This window comes from Diabrotica undecimpunctata, chromosome 2, assembly GCF_040954645.1.
Source record: "Diabrotica undecimpunctata isolate CICGRU chromosome 2, icDiaUnde3, whole genome shotgun sequence".
Lineage (NCBI taxonomy): Eukaryota > Metazoa > Arthropoda > Insecta > Coleoptera > Chrysomelidae > Diabrotica > Diabrotica undecimpunctata.
The window spans coordinates 77,576,582-77,597,730 of NC_092804.1; the positions used below are offsets into that span (position 1 = coordinate 77,576,582).

Here is a 21,149-nt window from a genome sequence, read left to right on the forward strand (position 1 = left end):
AGTTATTCTTGTTACCTTTGTTTTAAACCATTTGTATAACTTCCTCCTGTCCGTGACGTAGTGTTGTTATGTCTTATATAAGTCAATGTCTTGAAAGGTCCCTAATTAAATAATATCTATGTAATCTTAACTTTGTGTTAGCGCATTTCGGTAAATTATAATAATGGATACTATCTCATTTCTTTTGTGTCTGGCTGTATGATGGTAATTAAGTCTATGTCAAAAAAAAGAAAAAAATTTAATTTTAATACATATTAACACTCTCGCCGCCAATGATATTTTAAATTTTTTCGTCGTGCGCCAAAACTATATTATTTTGTTAACGTGAATCGCTGTAGGTGTACATTAATGTTACACGTGTGTCAATACAGAGTGCACATAATGTTACACTTGGCGGCGAGAATGTTAATAAAAAAAGCTAATCCTGCCTAAAGCTGTACAAAACGTAAAAGTAATACTTACAGCAAAACGCATGCAGCTGAATGCATAAAAAATACTCAATATTAAACAGAAGTATAACTAACCTTTATAAAAGGCTTTGTATCTTCTGTCAAATTTTGAAATATTTTCGCATTTGCGTGTTCATATTAAAAGGCATTTGCTGGCGTACTAATAAAAAGTAAGCAATAATAAAAAAATAACCATAACCAAGTATTCCATGATAGATAGAGATTATTGGTAATATGCTAACAAATTTGTCCACGCTTTAATGCAAATGACACCTATAAAATAAGTTTAGATTATAGAATGGCTTCAGTAGCAAGTAGTCTTTCTAGTACTGGTATTTAAAACGTCATTTACCGTACCTTTCTTCTTTAAGCTCTAATTATTACAAAGTTTTTACTAATTACAGTCTATTTTTAGATTAGATTGCAAAAAAAACAGTAAATAAAATACACAAAAAATAAGAGCACGGATTCATTTTTGACAAAAATAATATAATATAACAATTGGCATTTAAAAAATGTCAACAATTTTATTGATCAATTAATTTATTTACAAAAATGTCATTTAGCAGTATTTCAAAATCTTCTTCTGGTGGGTCAGAAGATTCAAGGAAGTCGAAACAATCAAAATCATCGAAAGATGGTATCACCGCAAAACCATCCAAAACATTGCTTCCTTCATTTTCAAGCAGTTCTGCTCGTTTACGACATAAGTTAAATAAGTCTGATTTAAAAAGTGACCTACCTCCAGATAAAGAAGAACTTATCCAATCAGTCATTTTAGAGCCGAGAGATGAAAAAATAGGTAAGATGAATTTGTTTAAATTTAATATTTATATCGTATTTAAAAAAGTTGATTTGTATGAACTCGTTACGTCAAAGTTAAATCAAATAATGGTGCAGTAAAAGTTTCCAGATTGTTTAATATATAAAGACAATCTTATTTATTAATCATTTTTACATTCTTATCAGTCATATAGAGGAAGGACATTGGTCTTGTTAATACTTTATTATTAACTTTTTTATCTGAGCTACAGTCGTCAAATGGCTTTAAAGTTTGCTGTACTTTTGCTTTCATAAAGAATATTATTATGAATATCTGTAATATAAAGTTTACAGTTAAACTGTTCGTCTACACAGAAAAAATTATAATTAAAGCAGGTTTTAAGAAGAGATGTCATTCCCCCAGCTATTGGTTAACCTACTGGACGTTAAATGCGTTAAAACTGGCAAAATAAAGAAATAATGTCAATTGACTTCACATAACTAACCTGAAATGTGTAGGCAACAGTGTACAATATTGTATAACCTCCCAATATAATATCTGAAACCTATCAATATAATTTTTAAGACAAAATTGATTTCGAACGTTATGAACAAATTCGAAAAAAAAATTATGTGATTTTTTAAGCATAAAGTAAAAAAGAACTAAAATTAACAAGAAAAAAATACAAGTCGAGCAGAAAAATATGTCATTTTATTAGAAAATAGGGGTTGATGTTTACGGATACCCTGGTAAAAGATTACGGTGTTGTTACCTTTCATTATTGTGTGAAAACCCTTCTGAGAAAAGATTAAAGTACAGACAAAAACAATCTTTACAAAGGCAATAAAACTCATAAGTCAGAAGAACATTATTATTTTACTTTTACAAATTAATACTTTGTCATATCAATTTACTATTTTAGTTGGGACTAAGCCTTAGAGTAGCAAATTGATTAAATTAATATTAAGTGTAAGGTTAAAAAAAAACAATAAAAATAAAAAAATCATAGATTAGTAATTTATTTTTATTTATTGCAATACTTACAATCTTTTTAATTATACAGTGATCGTTACACCAATTTCAACTGCATATTTCACAAAATTGTTTTTGTTTTCTGTCTGTTTTTGTGTCTGTTTTCCTTGTTAAAACTGGAGGTTTTTCTAGTTTTTGGTTTTATTGTATGGTTCAACTTCCTGTAAGAATTTTTCAATGCACTGTTTTGTTTTCCATTGTACTTTTCTTGATTTTCTTTTCAAACTTTGAGGCAACACTAGTTATTCCGTTATCGTTGTAAGAAACAATCTTTTAATGTAAATTTGTCCAAGTAATAAATAAGGCTACCCCAGCCACGTCTAAATTATTTATGAACCACGCCATATATTTATGAACCATTTGGTCTGGTTTATCGACACCACATTTTATACTATTATAAGAGAGTATCATATATGGTTTTTTTGTCAACATTATCTGCACAGTAAGCATTTTGATGCATGGTAGACAGGACCAGGACACTTCTTAGTTTTTCGGAACGTAAGAAACAAGAGATGCTTTTGGAGTGAATCCGAAAATTTAAGATTCCTCTAAACGGTTCTTGTTTGGTAGAAACTCCCGAGGAACAAATTTCTTTTTTTATCACGGTACTCACAACACTAAGTTAATTTGCCAGTAATTCATGTGCAAGATCAAGATCAGTGAAATAGTTATCGCAAGTCACATTCCTCTTGGAATTATAGTAAAGCTCAACTAGTTGCTTTACAACTTGAGATGCAAGACCTTTGGCTACTGTATTTCCATTTTTTCCTGTATACGGTATTATAAAGGGTAATATGTTTCCGAGTCACAGGCCCACCATATTTTCATGCCATACCTATTTGGCTTTGAAGGCATATACTGCTTGAAAGGACACCTGCTTCGATACGAAACAAGTTGCTCATCTACCGTTATGTTTTTTCCTGGTAAATAGAAAAAATTTCTGAAAGTTTTGGTTGACTTGATTCCATGCATCGCGTATTGCTGCTAATTGGTCGTTCCTTTTTCGTTCAGACCTCGTGTCCTTATCGTCAAATCGAATAAATCGTAGCAAATTTTTGAATCGTTTTAACCCTTAAAACTTACTCCAAAGTATATCTACATTATGGATGTTGGCACTCAGGTGCCCTGCAGTTAATAATAGTCCAATAAAAGCATATAGCTCTGTAGAGTCGCAATATTTCTAGTTCTCTATCCCCAGGACTTTTCTGGTTTCTTTATTTATACATTTTACTATTTCGTTTACAACTTTTTCGTCCACAAACAAACAAACAGAATAAACAGGATCATCTACACTTTGACCAGGGGCAAATATTACTTTATGCACTTTGCTTTTTATTACGTCACAGGATCCTCACATACGTCCTTTTGGTTGTGGTTAACTCTTCCAGTTAATTCTATCGTTAGTTTAAAAAATTACAAACTCTGAAATCTTGTAACTTGTAGCTACACATTCTTCTTCATTATCACTCAATACTACTTGCTAATCATCCTTTTCACTTACTTTAAAAATATGATTTTTAATTTCTGAGTCACTTTCAATGCCACCTACTTCAGGAGATTCTTTATCATCGGAATCCTATAAATTATTAGCAATATCTTGCAGTTCTGTATCTGATAATGGTTTTCGGGTCATTTTATTCGCACTATCCACTTTCACCGTAATTTAATATAATTTTAAGAGATATTATTAAATCGTTTTCGTTCATTGCCGCCAAAGCAGGTGACACCTTTGTACGCGAACCACTGCAGTGGTCAACTTTTAGGAGACATTTGTTGGAATTTCTAAGTTTGAAGTTGTATCAGCCCGAGTGTCTTATAAGCAGGGATAGCTGAAATAAGTCATAACACTCTATTGATACCGATTCGAGCAAGGGAAGTTTAATAAATTTGTCCTACTAGGCCATATATTTGGACACAGGACGCAATCTGTTGCGGCGGGCATCGGTCTAGCGATCGTCGCGGTGGCCTGCGATATGGAGACATCATATATAACGCGATATCCTTGTCACCAATACAGTAGACTTGTTTTCATTTTTAAGAACAAATCATGCTAGTTTTCATAGTTCTTTTTTTATTTTTCTTGCAATATACTGTACATATATGCACTATATAAAATTGTTATTATTATAATATTAAAATAATTAATTAAATATGTTATACTTTTACAATTAAATTATTTGGGTAAAATTAAAGCGACGCTTGTAATATTCAGTTTTGCAGCTACTTTATTTGTTGCTTCGGCCTTCACTACCATATTTTTATAATATATAAGGCGAAGTATATGGTATTTGTATTCTTTAGTTATATGACCGAAGTGTTCTGTTCTTTTCCTCTTTATGATGTTTGTGAGCAGGCTTTCTAAATTCTTCAGTTTAAGATTATACATAACGTCTACATTTCTTTAGGTTCTGTTTGTCGGCTTATGATAACAAAATTGTGTTTTCAAATATTATTTTTTAAATTTTATAATCAATTTTGACATTTTGTAGTGACTCTTAGCGAGCTGCTTGGCCCGTTGTCAAAGTTAAGTCTTACAGACTTTCAAAAACGAAATATGGAAAAGGAAGATCTGTTTGCTAAAGTACTTACGCTTGATAGCGCCAATGAACTAATAGAAGTTAAAAAAGAATCTCCATCCATACTAGTTACTGGATTTGGAATGAGAAATCTTCAATCATTGCAAAATGCTTTGGACGACGAGAGTAAGAGACTTCAAGGTGAAAAAAATATTTAAAAATAATAGTATGTTTTTCTTTGTAAAGGATATCATTACTGTATAGGTTATATTTGTTATATTGTTCTTTAATTAATGGTCGCATATTTTGCATTTATGGTTTCAAAATTTGTTGTTAGTATATATTATAAAACAATGTATTAAAATGTAGATTAATTTGACTAAATTTTTCAATATTTTTTTTTTTAATTTTGAACAGTTTATTGTCTACAACAATATGCTGAACAGTATAGTTGTGATAGTGTAGCAGGTAAATCTATTCTGCCACCTATTTTTGCCACCTATTTAACCATATTAGAGAGTGAGTTTGTCAGGCAGGAGTATAAACCGTGACGTGTAATTGTGTGTTTATTAAATGACAACAATCTCTTTTTTACTTTACCTATTTTATCTTTACTCATCCTTCCTTGCACAACTTTCATCATTTACTACCTCTCTTCCTATTTATATTTACTACAGTTCTTTAACAATTATAAATAAAGCCTGAATACAATACACACAAAACATATGATCAAGTTCAATATACTGACGTGTCGAAAAATTCGTGTATTGTAGGATCTCCAGTTACTACCACAAAAGAATTTATAAGTGTCTCTCGGTTGCTCATATAACGTAGAATTTACATAGGTGAAATATATAGTATACTATAGAACATATCATATTCTTTTTTGTGATTGTCCATGTTTGTGCCGCATAAGTTAATATCGGAATAATGCATGCATCAAAAACTTTAGATCTAAGATGTAATTGAATTTGTTGATTTCTGAGTATATAGTTCAGTTTACCGAAAGCTAAGTTTCTTCTTTTTTTTATTTCTTCAGTTTGAATTTCCCTATTTAGTATTATTTTTGTCCTAAGTATATATATTCTTCAACTTTTTCTATAACTTTATCGTTTATTATTGTCACGGTGTCTTCGGAGTGCATGACTTTTGTTTTGTTTAAATTCATTTTCAGTCCTATTTTAGAAGATTCGGTATGTAGTTCTAAAAGCATTGTTTGCCTTTCTTGTAGGTCAGTAGCTATCAGGATTATGTCACCTGCAAATCGTAGATTACTGAGGTAGCGGCCATTGATGTTTATTCCCTTATATTTCCAATTTAGGTTTTTAAAAACGTCCTCCAAAACTAAGGTGAACAGTTTGTGTAATAAAGTATCTCCCTGTTTGACTCCCCTGTTTAATGGTACAGGGTTCGTGTGTTCATTTTCATTTAGGTAGTATATAGCTGTAGCTTGGTTCATAGTTTCTTTTAAGTTAATATATCTGCTGTCTATTCTACAATTTTGCATTGCGTTTATTACTGCCGTGTGTTCTATGGTATCGAAAGCTTTTTCGTAGTCTACAAATGCTAGGAAATTTGGAAACTTGTATTCGTTACATTTTTCTATTCATATTTTTGTGGTTAACAGGTGATCGCAAGTTGAATAGCCTTTTCTAAAACCTGCCTGTTCATATGGTTGGTATTCGTCTAATTTCCTTGTTAGTCGAGTAGTTATGACTTTGGTGAGTATTTTAAACAGGTGTGTCAGTAGGCTGATGGGTCTGTAGTTTTCCAATTTTCGACTATCACCTTTTTTCGACTATCCTTACCTCCTTCTAATATCATATCTGTGGTGATACTATCTTCTCCTGCAGCTTTATTTCTCTTCATGTTTTCCAATGCTGTAGTTACCTCTGAAATTGTTACTTTTGGCATTATTTCTGATCCAACATTTTTTATTAATTTCCGTGCTGGTCTTATCTCATCATCTTGTTGCTGTGTTCTGTAAAGTTCTGTGTAAAATTCTTCTATTCGTGTCAGTATGTTTTCTCTAGTTGTGATTTCATTTTCGTCTTTTCCCATTAATGATATCATCTGACGTCGTACTAGTGTCGGTCTGAGGTATTTCATACTCTTATTTTTTTCAATAGTTGTTGTTATTAATTTTTCGTTGTTTTCTTTTCTTGCTTCGAAAAAGCAATGCTAGGTATATCACTTAAGGACAAGAAAACAAACACATGGATAAGACAGAAAAAAAAAGTCACCGATGTGGTGCAAAAATCATTAAAATTGAAATGGGAATACGCTGGACATGTAGCTAGGAGCGATCTAAACAAATGGCACAGACCTAAAGAAAAGGGAGATCTAAAGAAAAAGTAATTAGAAAATTTTAACATGATTTTTGATGATTTCTAAAATGTCATATTTTTAATTTGACATAGAAAAATTGTGACAACAAAAAAAATGGTTTAATTTACTAATGTTTGTATTTTGAGAACGACTTCCGAAGTGGAAATTGGAATTGAAACGGCAATAGACTTACTTTAACCTTTAGTTGCCGCTTATTCCCATTTAAATGGGAAAGAAGGTGGCAGCTCTATCCAAATTTTAGTTTATATATGCTTATTATATTAAAAAATAGAAGAATCTATTGGTTCAAGAAAGAGTAGGCAGATCTATTTATAAATGGCAAATATATAACTACATTTCCATCTGCCACCGAAACTACTTGCAGCAAGAATTGGCAGCTCTGGAGTTGCCAGTCCTAAAGCATCGGAACCAGTGTTTAACAAAAGTTGATCACGTGAATTATATACTTTTTTTATTATTTTTTTTACATATTTTATTTGTTTGTATCATGAGTGGTATTGAATCTGATTGTGATAACATCACTCTATTTAGTAGTGGTTCGTCTGATCTGCCTAATCTATCCGAATCAGAAAAAAGCTGTGATTGTAATGAAATAGGTTCTTCAGTGAAAAGCGAGGGTGTGAAGAAATAACACAAGCTTTCAGTCAATACTGTCGAAGACGAGGTTTAGCCTATTTCGTTTCAGAAATATAGAAAATCAACCAAGTAACTGGAAACGAAATATAATAAAAAAACTATATTGAAAAGGAAAACGTTATTTTAAATGGAAAGATATTAGTGTAGGACCTACGCAAACTAGATGTAATTGTTAGTGCAAGTTTAAATATTGGGAAAAGGTAAATGAACAACAAATGCAAGTAGTTTTATTAAAGTTTAATTAAAAAGGAGAAAAAAGATCCAAACCATATTTGTGTAAGGTTTATTTGCAACAAGTTATATTGACAGAACTCAAACTAAATCTGGTAATCAAAAGATATATAGTCGTACTCACAAGTACTATATTAAGCTAGGTATGGAAAAAATAGGAGTCTTTAGGGCTGTATTCAAAACCATGCATGGGATATCGAAAAAATAAGGGAATCATATTCCTAATACTTCTCGCAATAAAAATATATTACATCTCCGATCAACAAACAAGACTAACATAGAAATTGAAACAACCGCATTCCTACTGATTTAATACAGAGGGTAGGTAATCCCATTAAAAGTTTTTCATGGCGTCAGTCATACAAAAGCCCTACTAAACCGTCCGTTTTTATTTGTTCCCTGATCTCAATGTTAAAAAAAATGGAACGTTTTGTCTGTTGTTGTTGTTGAGACACCTGCAAAATATGTGATATATTACACCATAGTTTTAAAGATCTAGCTTTTAATGCTACTGAAAAGAAAAATTTACAGCTTGAAATGAAATTACACGTGATTAAAGCAAGCCGTTTTTTTACAGAAATAAAAGAGGACATAAAACTAAAAGAAAAAAATAATAATACATAAATTTTAAAGTTTAATTTTCAGCGGAATCTTTCTCTGCCGAAAAATTTGGTCGGCGAAGCCTTCTACAAGCGTTAACTATAGATCTGCAATTTTTGCATACATTTTGATAAGACGGACAAAGTTAATTTTTATATTTTTATAATCAAACAACTGTTCGAAATTCAGCAAATAAAGTTATTTCTTTTCTTTACCACAATATAAAAAATATCTTTTAAAAAATGTAAAACAGCTCTACCTGTTTTCGGATAATGCTACATGTTAAAATAAAAATGCGACAATACCATAGTTTTTGCTTCTTCGTGTAAAAACCTCGTCTTTGAAGAATGTTCAGCACGGTTTTCCTTAACCAGAACACAGTTTCCAAAGCGACCGTTGTTTTGATGTTATACAGAAGGTTATACGAAAAAAAGATTATGCTTTCTCTCCTACACAAACTGCTAGTTAAAAAAACCATTTTATAAAACTATTATTAATTATCAATTCTTAGAAACGTAGGTTTAAGGTTTCTCAAATCCAAAGTGTTAAAAACATAGAGGATAACATAAATACATTTAATGTGAGGGTTTTAATTGACAATATTATTTTTGAATTGTATGAAATTTTGCGATAGCTTACGATTCATTAATACTCATAAAAAAAGCAAACCACAAGGATTCAATGAAATTAGCCACCAACTACATTTAAGTCAACGAAATGTAATTTTACCAAGATTTTCAGTGTGATGACGTTGATAATTATGACTGCCCTTCTCGGATTTCTGGCACAAATGACGACGACCAAGCAGACGAATAGTCTAATGTTTTTCTAATTGCCGTAATGCTAGATTCTAGTAAGAGGAGCAGAGCCCCCTGGTATCTTTTAGTCGAGTAGTATAATAGGTCAGAAGATGCCAATGTAGTATCAAATTAAGGATCCTTAAGCTAACGGGGACAAATCAGCGGAATTCAATTTAACCTACTAATATTTTTTCACCCATTTTTCACTAATTTATTATCACCCTTATAATTTTTCACCACCAAACCAACCTTAAGGGGAACGATTCTGCTAGCTTAAGGTTAAAGCTAGCAGAATTCGAAAAAAAAACTTTTTGCTTATGGCATATTTTTTCACTAATTTATTACCACCCTAATAATTTTTACCGCCAAAGCACCTTTAAGGGGAGCGATTTTGCTGGCTTATGGTTAAAACTAGTAGAATTCCCACAATAATATTTATGATATACGACAGTGCTCTGCTAGGTTTTTACTGAATTTTATCCACACTCATAATTTGATTCCGAAAGCCACAGTTAATGGGAAACATTCAACAAGCTACGCATTCACGATAGCTTAATGTGAAATCTTTTTGGAAATACAAAAATGCTTTACTAGATTTTTACTATATTTTTACCAGCCCAAGAAATGGGGGCTGCAGTCTTAATCTGATTTTAAAATGATACCGCCCTCTTTACCATTTTTTAACTTTCGTAATACATTGCAATTATAGCGCTTCTGTACTGTCCCTGAGTGTGTTTTATACTGAGTACCGTTCGCGTCATAAAAAACTGGTACAACTCTTATAACCAAAAATCGTATTTTTTAAGTTGTGTACGTTGATCTTGTCTCATGTGTCATTCTAATTTCTAGGGCACTGTTGCCAGTTCAACTAAAATATTATATGAAACCAGCTAAAAGCAGGGCTGTGCGACAGACCGCCAGTTTTGAGTATACTAAAAACTAATACATTATCGAGCATTCTCTATCAGTCAGTCACATTTTTTATTTAAACATGCATCCTAAAAAATTCTCCTATTACTATTGTAATTTTCCATAATCTCAATTAAGTACCCACACATTGATTTGTGTTTTATTATAATTTATGAAAATATTGCAATTCAAAAATAATGATAATCAATCTAATAAATTATTATAATAAAACATTACAGTGAGATATTGGATTGTACCTGTCACGTTTTATAAAGCGTTTTTTCGTCCCGGATATTTTATAGTTTGTAATACGTAGGATAAAGTATAATGTTAATTTTTCACATTTATTGTTCTTGTAATAAATAATAATTTAATCTTGGTAGTTTGCCTGTTACTAAACTTATTGACACAAAATACAGTTCGTGTTCGGTAGGTAATTGAAGTATAAAATTACAGTAGATGCATTCCAATGTTCCCTTCAAACATTTTGGATATTAGCTCAACCCTATCTTTGGTTATTTAATTTATTAGATACAGATATTCAATACAGGGCATTGAAAATTTATAATCCCGTGGTCTATTACATGTGAAAATTATTTTATTTTTAAAAAATTTTGAACTACAACAAAATCCCCTTTACTCGTGATATTTGTATACATCGTGAATATTGTAAATTCCTCTGATCTTTTCCGATTCCACATGCCTCAGAACGTAGCTATTTATTCCATTCTCATAATTCACTATGTAAGGACCCACAAAAATAGGCATTATCTTCCCACACATATAATTTGTGAGTTTTAATCCTCGTAATGACCTTACAAGCACCTTCTCACCCCTCTGGACAGTCACTGGTCTTCTATTTCGATCCTGCCTTTGGACATATTTTTCATTACTTCTCCGCAGCCTTCTGTGCACCGTTTGCAAAACCTGTTGGTATTCTCTCGTCTTCCCATGATCTTATCGGCATTACTCCTTTCATAATGTACTCCGGGGTCTCTTTAGTAACCGTACTCGGAATGGTATTTAGATAGTTTTCTATTTCCGCCACTTTCCTATCCCATCGTCTTCGTCCATTCGTCGCAATACGAAGAAATTGTGTCACTTCCTGAATAAAGCGTTCAGAAAGATTGCTCTGTAGATGTCGGATGCTGACAAAGTTTGTCTCCATTCCCCTTTCTCTCAGCTGTCCCTTAAAACGTTCATTGCGGAAATACGTTACATTGTCTAATAAAATTCTTCTTGGTGTTCCCACGGTCGCTAGAAAATTGTCGATCTTTCTCATTATCTCTTTTTATCTCCTTTTGTTTTAGCAATTTCACAAAATCTAATGAATATCGGGTTGGATTTTTTTACGGTATTTCTTTTGGAGGTCTTAGTTTTTCAATTTGAGACCTGTATTACGTTTTTTGTGCTTCTGACTTTAAAACAATCAAATTTTTCAGAAATATACAGACGTCAACAGAAACAAAAAGCGGAAATATCATGTACCAGAACTCCAGACGTATCATTGGCATCTGCATCTATTTCTACATTGTCTTCTACGTCGAAAAGTACATCTACTTCAGAAACTATTACCGAAGCAGAAATAGTAGGCGAAAGATTGAAGCTAGAGTATCTTATGGGTAATATTTTAAAGTTGTTTATGATTTTTGTATAATTTGTTTTCCCGATTTTTATAATGTTTATTCTTATAGGTACTAGTATTTATTTATTTGTATCATTCAAGTTTTTATAAACTCGATAAATGAAAATTAACAAATTGACAATTAACAAAATGCAAATTTATTATTTCATATTTTAGATTTCCGTATGACAAATAAGATTTGAAAAAAAAAATAACCAGGCACTAACAATAACAGGCCTATTCGGCAAAAATTTAATTAGGGTAGGCTATCTAATAATAATTCCTTTAGATGGATTGTCAGTCGCTTTCACACGAAAATATATTATACATTACCTAACTTTTTAAAATTTTCTTTTTTTCTTCTAAAAGACACAAGGTTATTAAATAATAAAAGGAATTTATTCTTATCTGATCGATCTAAATTATTTCCTAGTATCTATTTATATAAAAGTCACGCCGTTTGTCCAGTAAGGTAACGGCGTCACCTAGGACAGAAATCTGAACTACCAACATTTGCATTTCAAATCATATTTTGTTCTTGAAATGATACGGTTGATCTATTGCTAATTCATTCTACAAATTGATGATTAAAATATTATTAATCAGAAGTTTAACTACTTCAAAGTAATCTTTTTTTTCGCAAAATTGTTGAAAATATTGGTTACTGCAATTGTAACGTGAGATTAACAATGTATAATATATATTTATTATATGTCATTGTGTAAGATAAATAGTCACTTATTATAAAAATAAAATGAGGTTTAACAAACGTCAACAAAACTAAAACAAATACAAAAAAGATTAAATAAAATTTATAAGTAAATAAAACAAAATTGCGTACAATTAAATTAAAATTAAATAAAATTAATTAAAACTACATAAAATTTATTACCCGTAAAAACGCTGCTATACCGCTTCTGCTTCAATTCCCATGTAAAATCCTATAAGAAAATGCCGGAAAAGGTTCATTCTGCTGGTTTTTTTAGCGTTTTGTGGTGGGGATAGAATCGTTCGTCGGATCGTGACATATGATACATCATTGGAAAGAAGAGGGGTAGTGAATATGTTGAGACAGAAAAAACACACATTGCGACATTGCTAAGAGGGCATTACATCATATCTCCTTTGTTATTGGTCCGATTGAAGCATGTTATACGTTAAATGAAAGGAAAATAAAAAATATATTAAGATAGAAAAAACAAACAAGGCGATAACCAAAAGGGCACTACACAGTGTCCTCGTTATTAATGAACATATAGTTATATATGAGATGTCATAGGGCACCATAGATAAAATAGATAAACTAAAAGACAAATTTTGATTTATTGACTTTGAAAAGGCCTCTGGCTGAATACAAAATAAACAACTGATCAAATCCTAAAATGCGACATATCAAATAAAAGAAGCGGATTTAGCAAATATATTTAGATAGAAAGAACAAACAAGGCTTCTACTAAAAGGGCACTACACAGTATTTTTAATATTATTGAACGTATAGCGATATATGAGATATAATACGGCACTATGGATAAATCTAGATTTATCATAAGACAAACTTTGATTTATTGACACACAGAAGGCCTCAGGCTAAGAACAGAATAAACAACTGATCGAATCAAAACATGCGAAATAGTAAATAAAAAGGTAGGGTATAACGAATATATTCAGATAGAAAAAACAAACATAGAGACTACCAAAAGGGCACTACACACCGTCTACGTTAATAATAAATGTATAGCGACATATCCCATGTCACTGTGATAATAGACATATTTCCTTTATATATAAAGCATAGGGTAAATAGGAGGTACATTTTCTTTATTGACCTGAAAAAGGCCTCTGACTTATAACAAAATACACAACTAGCCTAATACTAGCATAGCACATAAAAATCAAACGAAGTGAGACGTATAGTACCTATAATGTATACAGCGTGCTATTAATATAAAAATACAGGGTATAGTTAAAAAATATAATTCCAGGTCAGAAGTGCACAAGATTATAATTAGCGACAATATATTTAGCGACTAATATAATGACAGACTTGGCTCCTATGCTGCCAATGTATCCGTGCGGCATATGGGCAACAATATATTGGCTTACTGGCAGTTTTTACAGTAGAGATCCTGGCCTGTATAGAAAAATGTAAACGGGTGTGTGATAATACTGCACTTCGATTACATTGGTAGTGTGTTGGATTTTCGTGAAGAACATGATGCTAATACTAGTATAAAAGGTATTAAGAATTTTCTAAAATAACAGTAGTTAAAGGATGTAGGATGCGTACAGCTTACAAAATAACACTCGCTGAGAACACTTAGTATGTTATGCTACACTCGAGGCAAGAGTGGTTATAGCTGGTAAGCGAGTGGCAGGTACATTTTATTATACAAATTTTCGATATTGTGAAATATCGATATATTAAACTCCAGGGCATGTTTATCTCTAGTTTTGCTATTATATGATCCAACAGTAATGAGAACAAATAAAAACAAATTACGGAGTCTTTGTGCAATCATACTTTCACATGAAATTTACCATTATCGTCCACACCTCTCCTAACACTAGTTGTTACTGCCTCATACCTCCTCCTATTGGGTGCTCACCACAGTATCTTCCGAGAAATTTTATCGTGTGCTTTCTCAAGATAAATAAATACCATACATCATTGTTTGTTTCTTTATGCTTGTATATTTTATCAACTGCCTTAGAATGTAAATTACATCTGTTATTGATTTGCCTTGGATAAAGCCAAACCGATTATCGGATATTTCGGTTTCTACACTTATTCATTTATCAATTAGTCTGTAATATATTTTCATGGTATAATTAAGTAGTTTTATGGTCCTGTAGTCTATGCATTGTTTGATATCTCCCATTTTTTAAACAGCTACCAACAAACTGGTTTTTAATTGGTCTGACATTTGTCCCACTTCCATAATTATATTAAATAAATCTATTAGCCAATTTGTTCCTGTCTTTCCTAAAGCTATCCACAATTTTCCAAGAGTATCATCGTCTGGTCCAACTGCTTTATTTTTCTTTATTTTTGACAGTGCTTCAAAAGGTACGTCTTTTTTTGTTTTCGTCACCATTGCTGTTACTGTATTCGTTTGCTTTTTTTTTCTCAAATTTTTTATTTAAAAAACTCTCGAAGTACTTGTTCTATGCTTTTTGACATTCTTTTCAAGTATTTTATTGTGGTCATCTCAGATATATCACATCCGATAAAAATCTTTCTTTGCTCTATATATGGGTATTTTATATATTTTGATTTTATGTTTCCCGGTATCAAGTTGATTACCAAATGGATACCAGTAAGGATATTAAGTTGGTAATCTTATATAGATTTATATACGCTTCTGCTTTTACTACTGCTATTTTTGTTTCCTTTTTGACAATCGTATAGTTTTGAAGATCTATGTGTGGCCAATTTTTTTGCCACTGTTTATTAAATTTTTCTCTTCACCTTTATTTTTTCCTGAACTTTGTTTTGCCTCTACTAGATCTCGTTAATTTAAAACATCTTTGTTGAGATTTTTTCAATTTATTTAATAGCAGTATTTCTACTAACTGCGCCTATATTCCTCCTGTTCAATCACAAATTAATCCCTTAATTTGTAATCTCACATTATTCTTAACTTCTCAATCTTTTATAGTTTTACCGTGTATAATTGAAACATTGTGAAATATATCGTGTAATATTTTAATAATTAGAGTCCATTCACCTGCAAACTTATTAAATTGCCAATAATATAATTTTCTAATTGAACTTCCTAAGTGTTGCAATAACGGCCTAGATTAAATTGTATTGTAAGCTCATAGTTCAAAGTTTGTTAGTATGATAAAAGCATTAACCTCTGTGCTAAGGTTTACATTATTTGTGAAATTATAAATTGGGGATTTGAGCTCATTTGAGGACAGTCTATTGTAGAAAGTTACCTAACCAACAACTAGAGTGTAATTATCAGTGCTGTCAATAAAACTATAATTTTTTACTCCACGACTTCAAATTTTTTTTTGTCTTACCATCGTCGATCGAGAATAATTGGACAAAGGGGCATTACAAAACAATTCGATCCTTATAACTACATTCGAATATGTCTACCTTCAAATTATACTTAGACTTCCTATCATGTTTAATTACATTTTTTTATTTTTGCCCTGAATGGATCTTCTTTCTCATCTTTAACATCCGCTCCTTTATTTTTGTGATCTCTTTCGATATTTTGGTTTCGTTTCGCTTTTTTACTTCGACACAGTCTCAATAACTATCATAACATTACGGTCCTTACATTTACGTATTTTTTTCCTTGTAAAATAATCTATTTGGGAGTAATTTTGTCAATATTTGTATGTAATAAATTAATTACCTCTTTTTAAAATGTATTAACAGTCATCATATCTCACGTTGTCCCAGTCCCGCTGTCTTACGCTGATGTTCCATCATATTTATTTCTATTTCTCAAGCTCAGTTGTCCATATTTTGCTTCATATGTTGCTTCATATCTGTTGATGTTAAGTAAGACTAGAAGGGATAAGATCAGAAACGACAAATTAACAGAAAGAGCCGGGGCGATTAGAGTGTTAAAAAAGAGAAAAAATAAGACTTCAATGGTTTGGTCCCATCAGATATAGAAATAAGAACTAGATGGGACGATGAATGGATCTGTTTAGAAGTTGAGGTAAAGAGAGATAGAAAAAATCCGAAAAGAAAATGAAAGGACTGTGTGGATAAGGACTTGAAAGAGAAAGGTTTGGGGGAATTACGATGAATAAAAATGCGTGGCCAATAAGAGTAAGTAACAGCAACCTCTGAGAGAGCAAAAGTTAGGAATGAAAAGATGAAGATGTGTATAGCGGAATTCTGTTTCAGTTGGATTTTGTTTGACTATAGAGTTTTTATCGTTGTGTTGTTTAGTTTCCCAACTTAAGAAATTCCCCATCCATCTTAACTGATTGTTTTTATAATATTTGGTTTCCTGTGTAAATAATATAGCATAAAATTAACTTTACCATACTTTTTTGAGTAAGCGACCAAGTCTCTAAGCTATGTGTTAAAACTGTTCTTATCATCAATTTTATAAACGATAGTTTTTGTACTTTTTTAAAGATTTCTTTATTTTTTGTCGTTTTTATAAACTAAAGCAGCGACTGATAGGAGGAAGAGGAACTCCATTTTGATTTAGTTGTTCATATGATTTTTTTTTCTCAAAATAAAGCCAAGATATACAAATTATTAAACAGTTCAAAGCTTCAAAACTTCGAAACATCTCTATCTGTCTTGTGCTGATATTGCCATTTATTTTGTTTTCTTAACGTTTAATACAAATCTCATAGTTTTTTCAGTGTCTAACGATATTATTAATTAAAATTGTGCAAAACAGGACTCCAACTGACCGAACTATCCTCTGTTCATTTTCAGTAGTTTGTTTTGTTAAGTTTACCAAGTAATTTACTATTTTTAAGTCTTCTATGCGTTGTTAAGGGCTTTCTTATTTATGAGGTTATAAGTCGATTTAAAATTATTAAAGATATGGTGTATATTTTTCTTGTCGGATCGAATACATACCTATTCGGTCTTATTCATATTTATCTTGAGCTCATATTCTCCCTTTAATCTTCATATTATATGTTCCATATCCTCCCTGTCTTGTACAAAAATGTCTTGGTCATTTGCGAAAAGTAGTGCATGTAATATATTCTCTTGTACTCGTATTCCCATTGTTCCGCATTATCTATACCATCTCTTTAAATTCTGATTTATATATAAATGTAGATGATAGACCACATCCCTGTTTGAGGCCTTTTGTTGCAGTGATTGTTTTTGTTATTTCATTGCGTTACTTTATTTGCACCTTTTTTTATCTAGTATTTGTGTTATATTGAGACATTTCTCTCTAACGTGCACTTTTCTCATTGCTTTCTATAGTTGTTTCCTGGGCACGCTATGATATGCTTTCTTCAGTTCGATAAAGGTCATAGAAGATATGTTAATTATTTTATTTTTGTTATCCATCACTAATTGAAAGAATATCTTCTTTTCCTCTTGTCTTATCTTATACACCTTTTAATGCGTTGAAAAAATCTCCCTTTTCCCTTATGGTCGGATTGTCATTAATTGCATATACTCCAATAATTATTGTTGGTTATCCAAATATGTTTATCCTAATTTTCAGTATTCGTTTGTTTATTTGCTGGTAGTCTGGCATGTGTTTTCTTCATTTATTTTTTGTTAATATAGATATTTCCTTTGCTGCTCTTTCATGTTTGTAAACTCCCCTCCATATGTGGGTGTATTTTCTTATAATTTCCTCTCCTTGTCTTTTTTTGTTTTATTCAAGAATATTATAGAATATCTGTGTGTAGTTTTTCGATTTCTGGGGGTATTTCATTTTGTTTCGTTGCGATTTCTTGTATATTCCACGTTACTATTCTCATAGTCATTTTTCTTCGCCATAGTCTTATGTCATTGTTTCAGTCCAAATCCCGAGGCTGTTGGATTGTTTTTTCCATAATAATTTGTTTCCGAGTGTATGAGAATCTATAATATCGAATTTTTTAGCCCTAGATAGTCTACCTTGCTTTAGATGCAAACTATATGGACATGTTGCATCTCAATGCTGTTTTGAAAATAATAATCCAAATATTTATTAATTACCACAACTCACACATAATATTCATATCTCAATTCTAATGACTTCCGGGACAAAAAAAATTCTTATTAGTAAAAAATTGTCTAAAGACGCTAATATTACTTAAAGCACATTTACTCTAACATGAAATCCAGATCGCACTGCTCACTTGGTAAATATCCCAACCACGGAGAAAACTTCTAACTCAGTAGCCTTCTGCTCAACAGAAAGAACAGCTGAAAATATGACTCCAGCTACTTCAGAAGATAAAACGCCTCCAAATACTTCTACCTTCTCTCCTCTATAATAAGTCCATCGAAAAAGCAAAACACCCAAAAAACACTTAATTATAAGAGACAAAATTCACTGAGCTCATTATAAACCATATTAACTGTTGCTCTCCCCCCTTCATAACCATCAGGCAGCAGTTCAAATAGCTTCTAGAAAATACACATGGATTCAATGATGTTCTTAGCATTGCTGAAGACTTCACACAAGATATTCCAAAATTAATAGAAATGTTAAAAAATCTTCGTTCCCAAGTTAATACTAAGAAGCTAAAAACTTGTTGCACCAATCTAAAAAACAAATTGTTACGACAATCACACATTATGTGATACCCAATCTGACATCTCAAGCCTATCACAGGACACATGATTATTAACTTATATACTTATTATATATATTAAATACTTATATATTTCTGTTATAAATAAATCAATTTTCGCACTCCACCTTTTTTCAGGCGTTTGATAATATTTAAGTCATTACTCCAGAAAAACTTCAATGGGTAATATACCCGTCTTAATATGCTACAATATCTCATAGCACTTCACTATCTGGGCATATTATATTTTCAAGAAACTCAGTTCCGAAACGATATTGTCCACAAAATGAAAGGCTGTAATGAATTCTTAAAAACTCACAACCCAATTACACCACCTGCAACATATATATTTCTTCTGATCGTTATTTAATCAGGGATAAATTAGAATTTCTAATTCATCAACTCTTTAATACTTGCCATTCTTCTAAGAAATTTTAACAGCTACAATTGATTTGGGACTCTTAGAAAACGGACAAAAGGGGAGTTGTTGTAACAACTCAGAGTTGTTATCAACAGGTCCTTTAAGACACTTTGTCTCAGGACCAAGTAATCGATGTAGAGCCATACGTTGCCATGTTACCAATTCCAACGGTAACTTAACCATCCTAATTTTTAATAGTAGTAATGTAACATATTTGTAAATTTATAACATTTAAAGGGTTTTCACCCATATATTTTAGTGACTCATAGAATGTGCACTTTGTTACACTGATGATGGAATTTACATTCCGAAAACGTTCTGTATTTGTGATATAGCCCGTTTGAGTATTTTGTTTATACCTTTTACTAAAAATTTTGAAATAAAAATATCAACTAAATTATACTTCACGAAAAAATTTTCTGGGATACGATATTAGATTAACGTCTATCATGGTAAACCATGTCAAAAGACTAACTCTTTTATGCCAAAAGCGCATAAATTTATTAAGATGCTTATCAAATTAGACTTGGTGATATGATGATCTTATGCTACTAAAGAGTATTATGCGTTCGAAAATTAATTAGAGATGTGTTGCATATACATCTGTTCGCTCATCAATATTAGTTAATGCATAGATACTATACACAACACCGCATTAAAAATAATTCTAGGAGCTTAAGAACATTACATGTAGAAAGCCTATTTTGAGAACTGTAAAAACCGTCATTATCTTTTAGACTACAAATTCTCAGTTTATCATATGCCTTAAGAGTAGCATCGCTTAAATCAATTCTTGCTCACAAAAACACTTTTTGCAATCGTTCTAAATCAACTTTTCAAAATCGCACCTCGCCACCACATTTTTGTTCACCGCTATATATCAACGTTTTAATAAATGGACACATTATTTCTCCATGGATTAATAAAACCCTACAGGCAAACACCCAATTAAGGCAATAAAATATATATAATACCAATCCATATCTTATAATTATATCAAAATTATAAACAAATAGTCTTGAATTAGTAAAATTACACACACACACACACACACCTACACACACACACACACACACACATACACACATACACACATACACACACAAACACACACACACACACACACACATCTTTACTGATTGATCTAAGTCTTTCCAGGACGTAGGAGCAGCAGTATTTATAAAGAACGATACCAAATATTTATTCGAGCTACTTAGCTCATACTGTGCCTTAAATGGAGAAATTTATGCTATATTACAAGCGTTAAAATAAATTTCCAGAGCACAAACCAACCACTCTTTAATAATATCTTACTCACTCAATCCACTGAGACTTATACATCAAATCTTTATGAACATCACTAAAGCGATATTATTCAAACAATTATTACACAGGTTTCGTCACGAAAAAACCAAAAATAGTATTCCTATGTACCTACATACCTCATTCTGGAATTGAGGAAAATGAAAACGCTGATCGTTGGACACAGCTGCGCAATTACCTTCATTGGCAGATCAATCAATTCAAGCCTCCAACATAAAGCAACTAATAAAATCGATGACCATCAATTTATGACA

The 21,149-nt window shown here is 31.4% G+C and overlaps 1 protein-coding gene across 1 annotated transcript in view; it reads left to right on the forward strand.

The window, feature by feature from the left end:
- Positions 1–945: 945 nt before the first annotated feature.
- The window catches only part of LOC140433352 (uncharacterized), a 40,464-nt gene continuing 20,260 nt past the window's right edge, over positions 946–21,149 (forward strand). Inside the window, exons 1-3 of the mRNA XM_072521377.1 lie at positions 946–1,251; positions 4,734–4,961; positions 11,728–11,907. Of these exons, the coding sequence (XP_072377478.1) occupies positions 1,005–1,251; positions 4,734–4,961; positions 11,728–11,907 (655 nt within the window). The 5' untranslated portion in view covers positions 946–1,004. The remainder of the gene's footprint in view (positions 1,252–4,733; positions 4,962–11,727; positions 11,908–21,149) is intronic.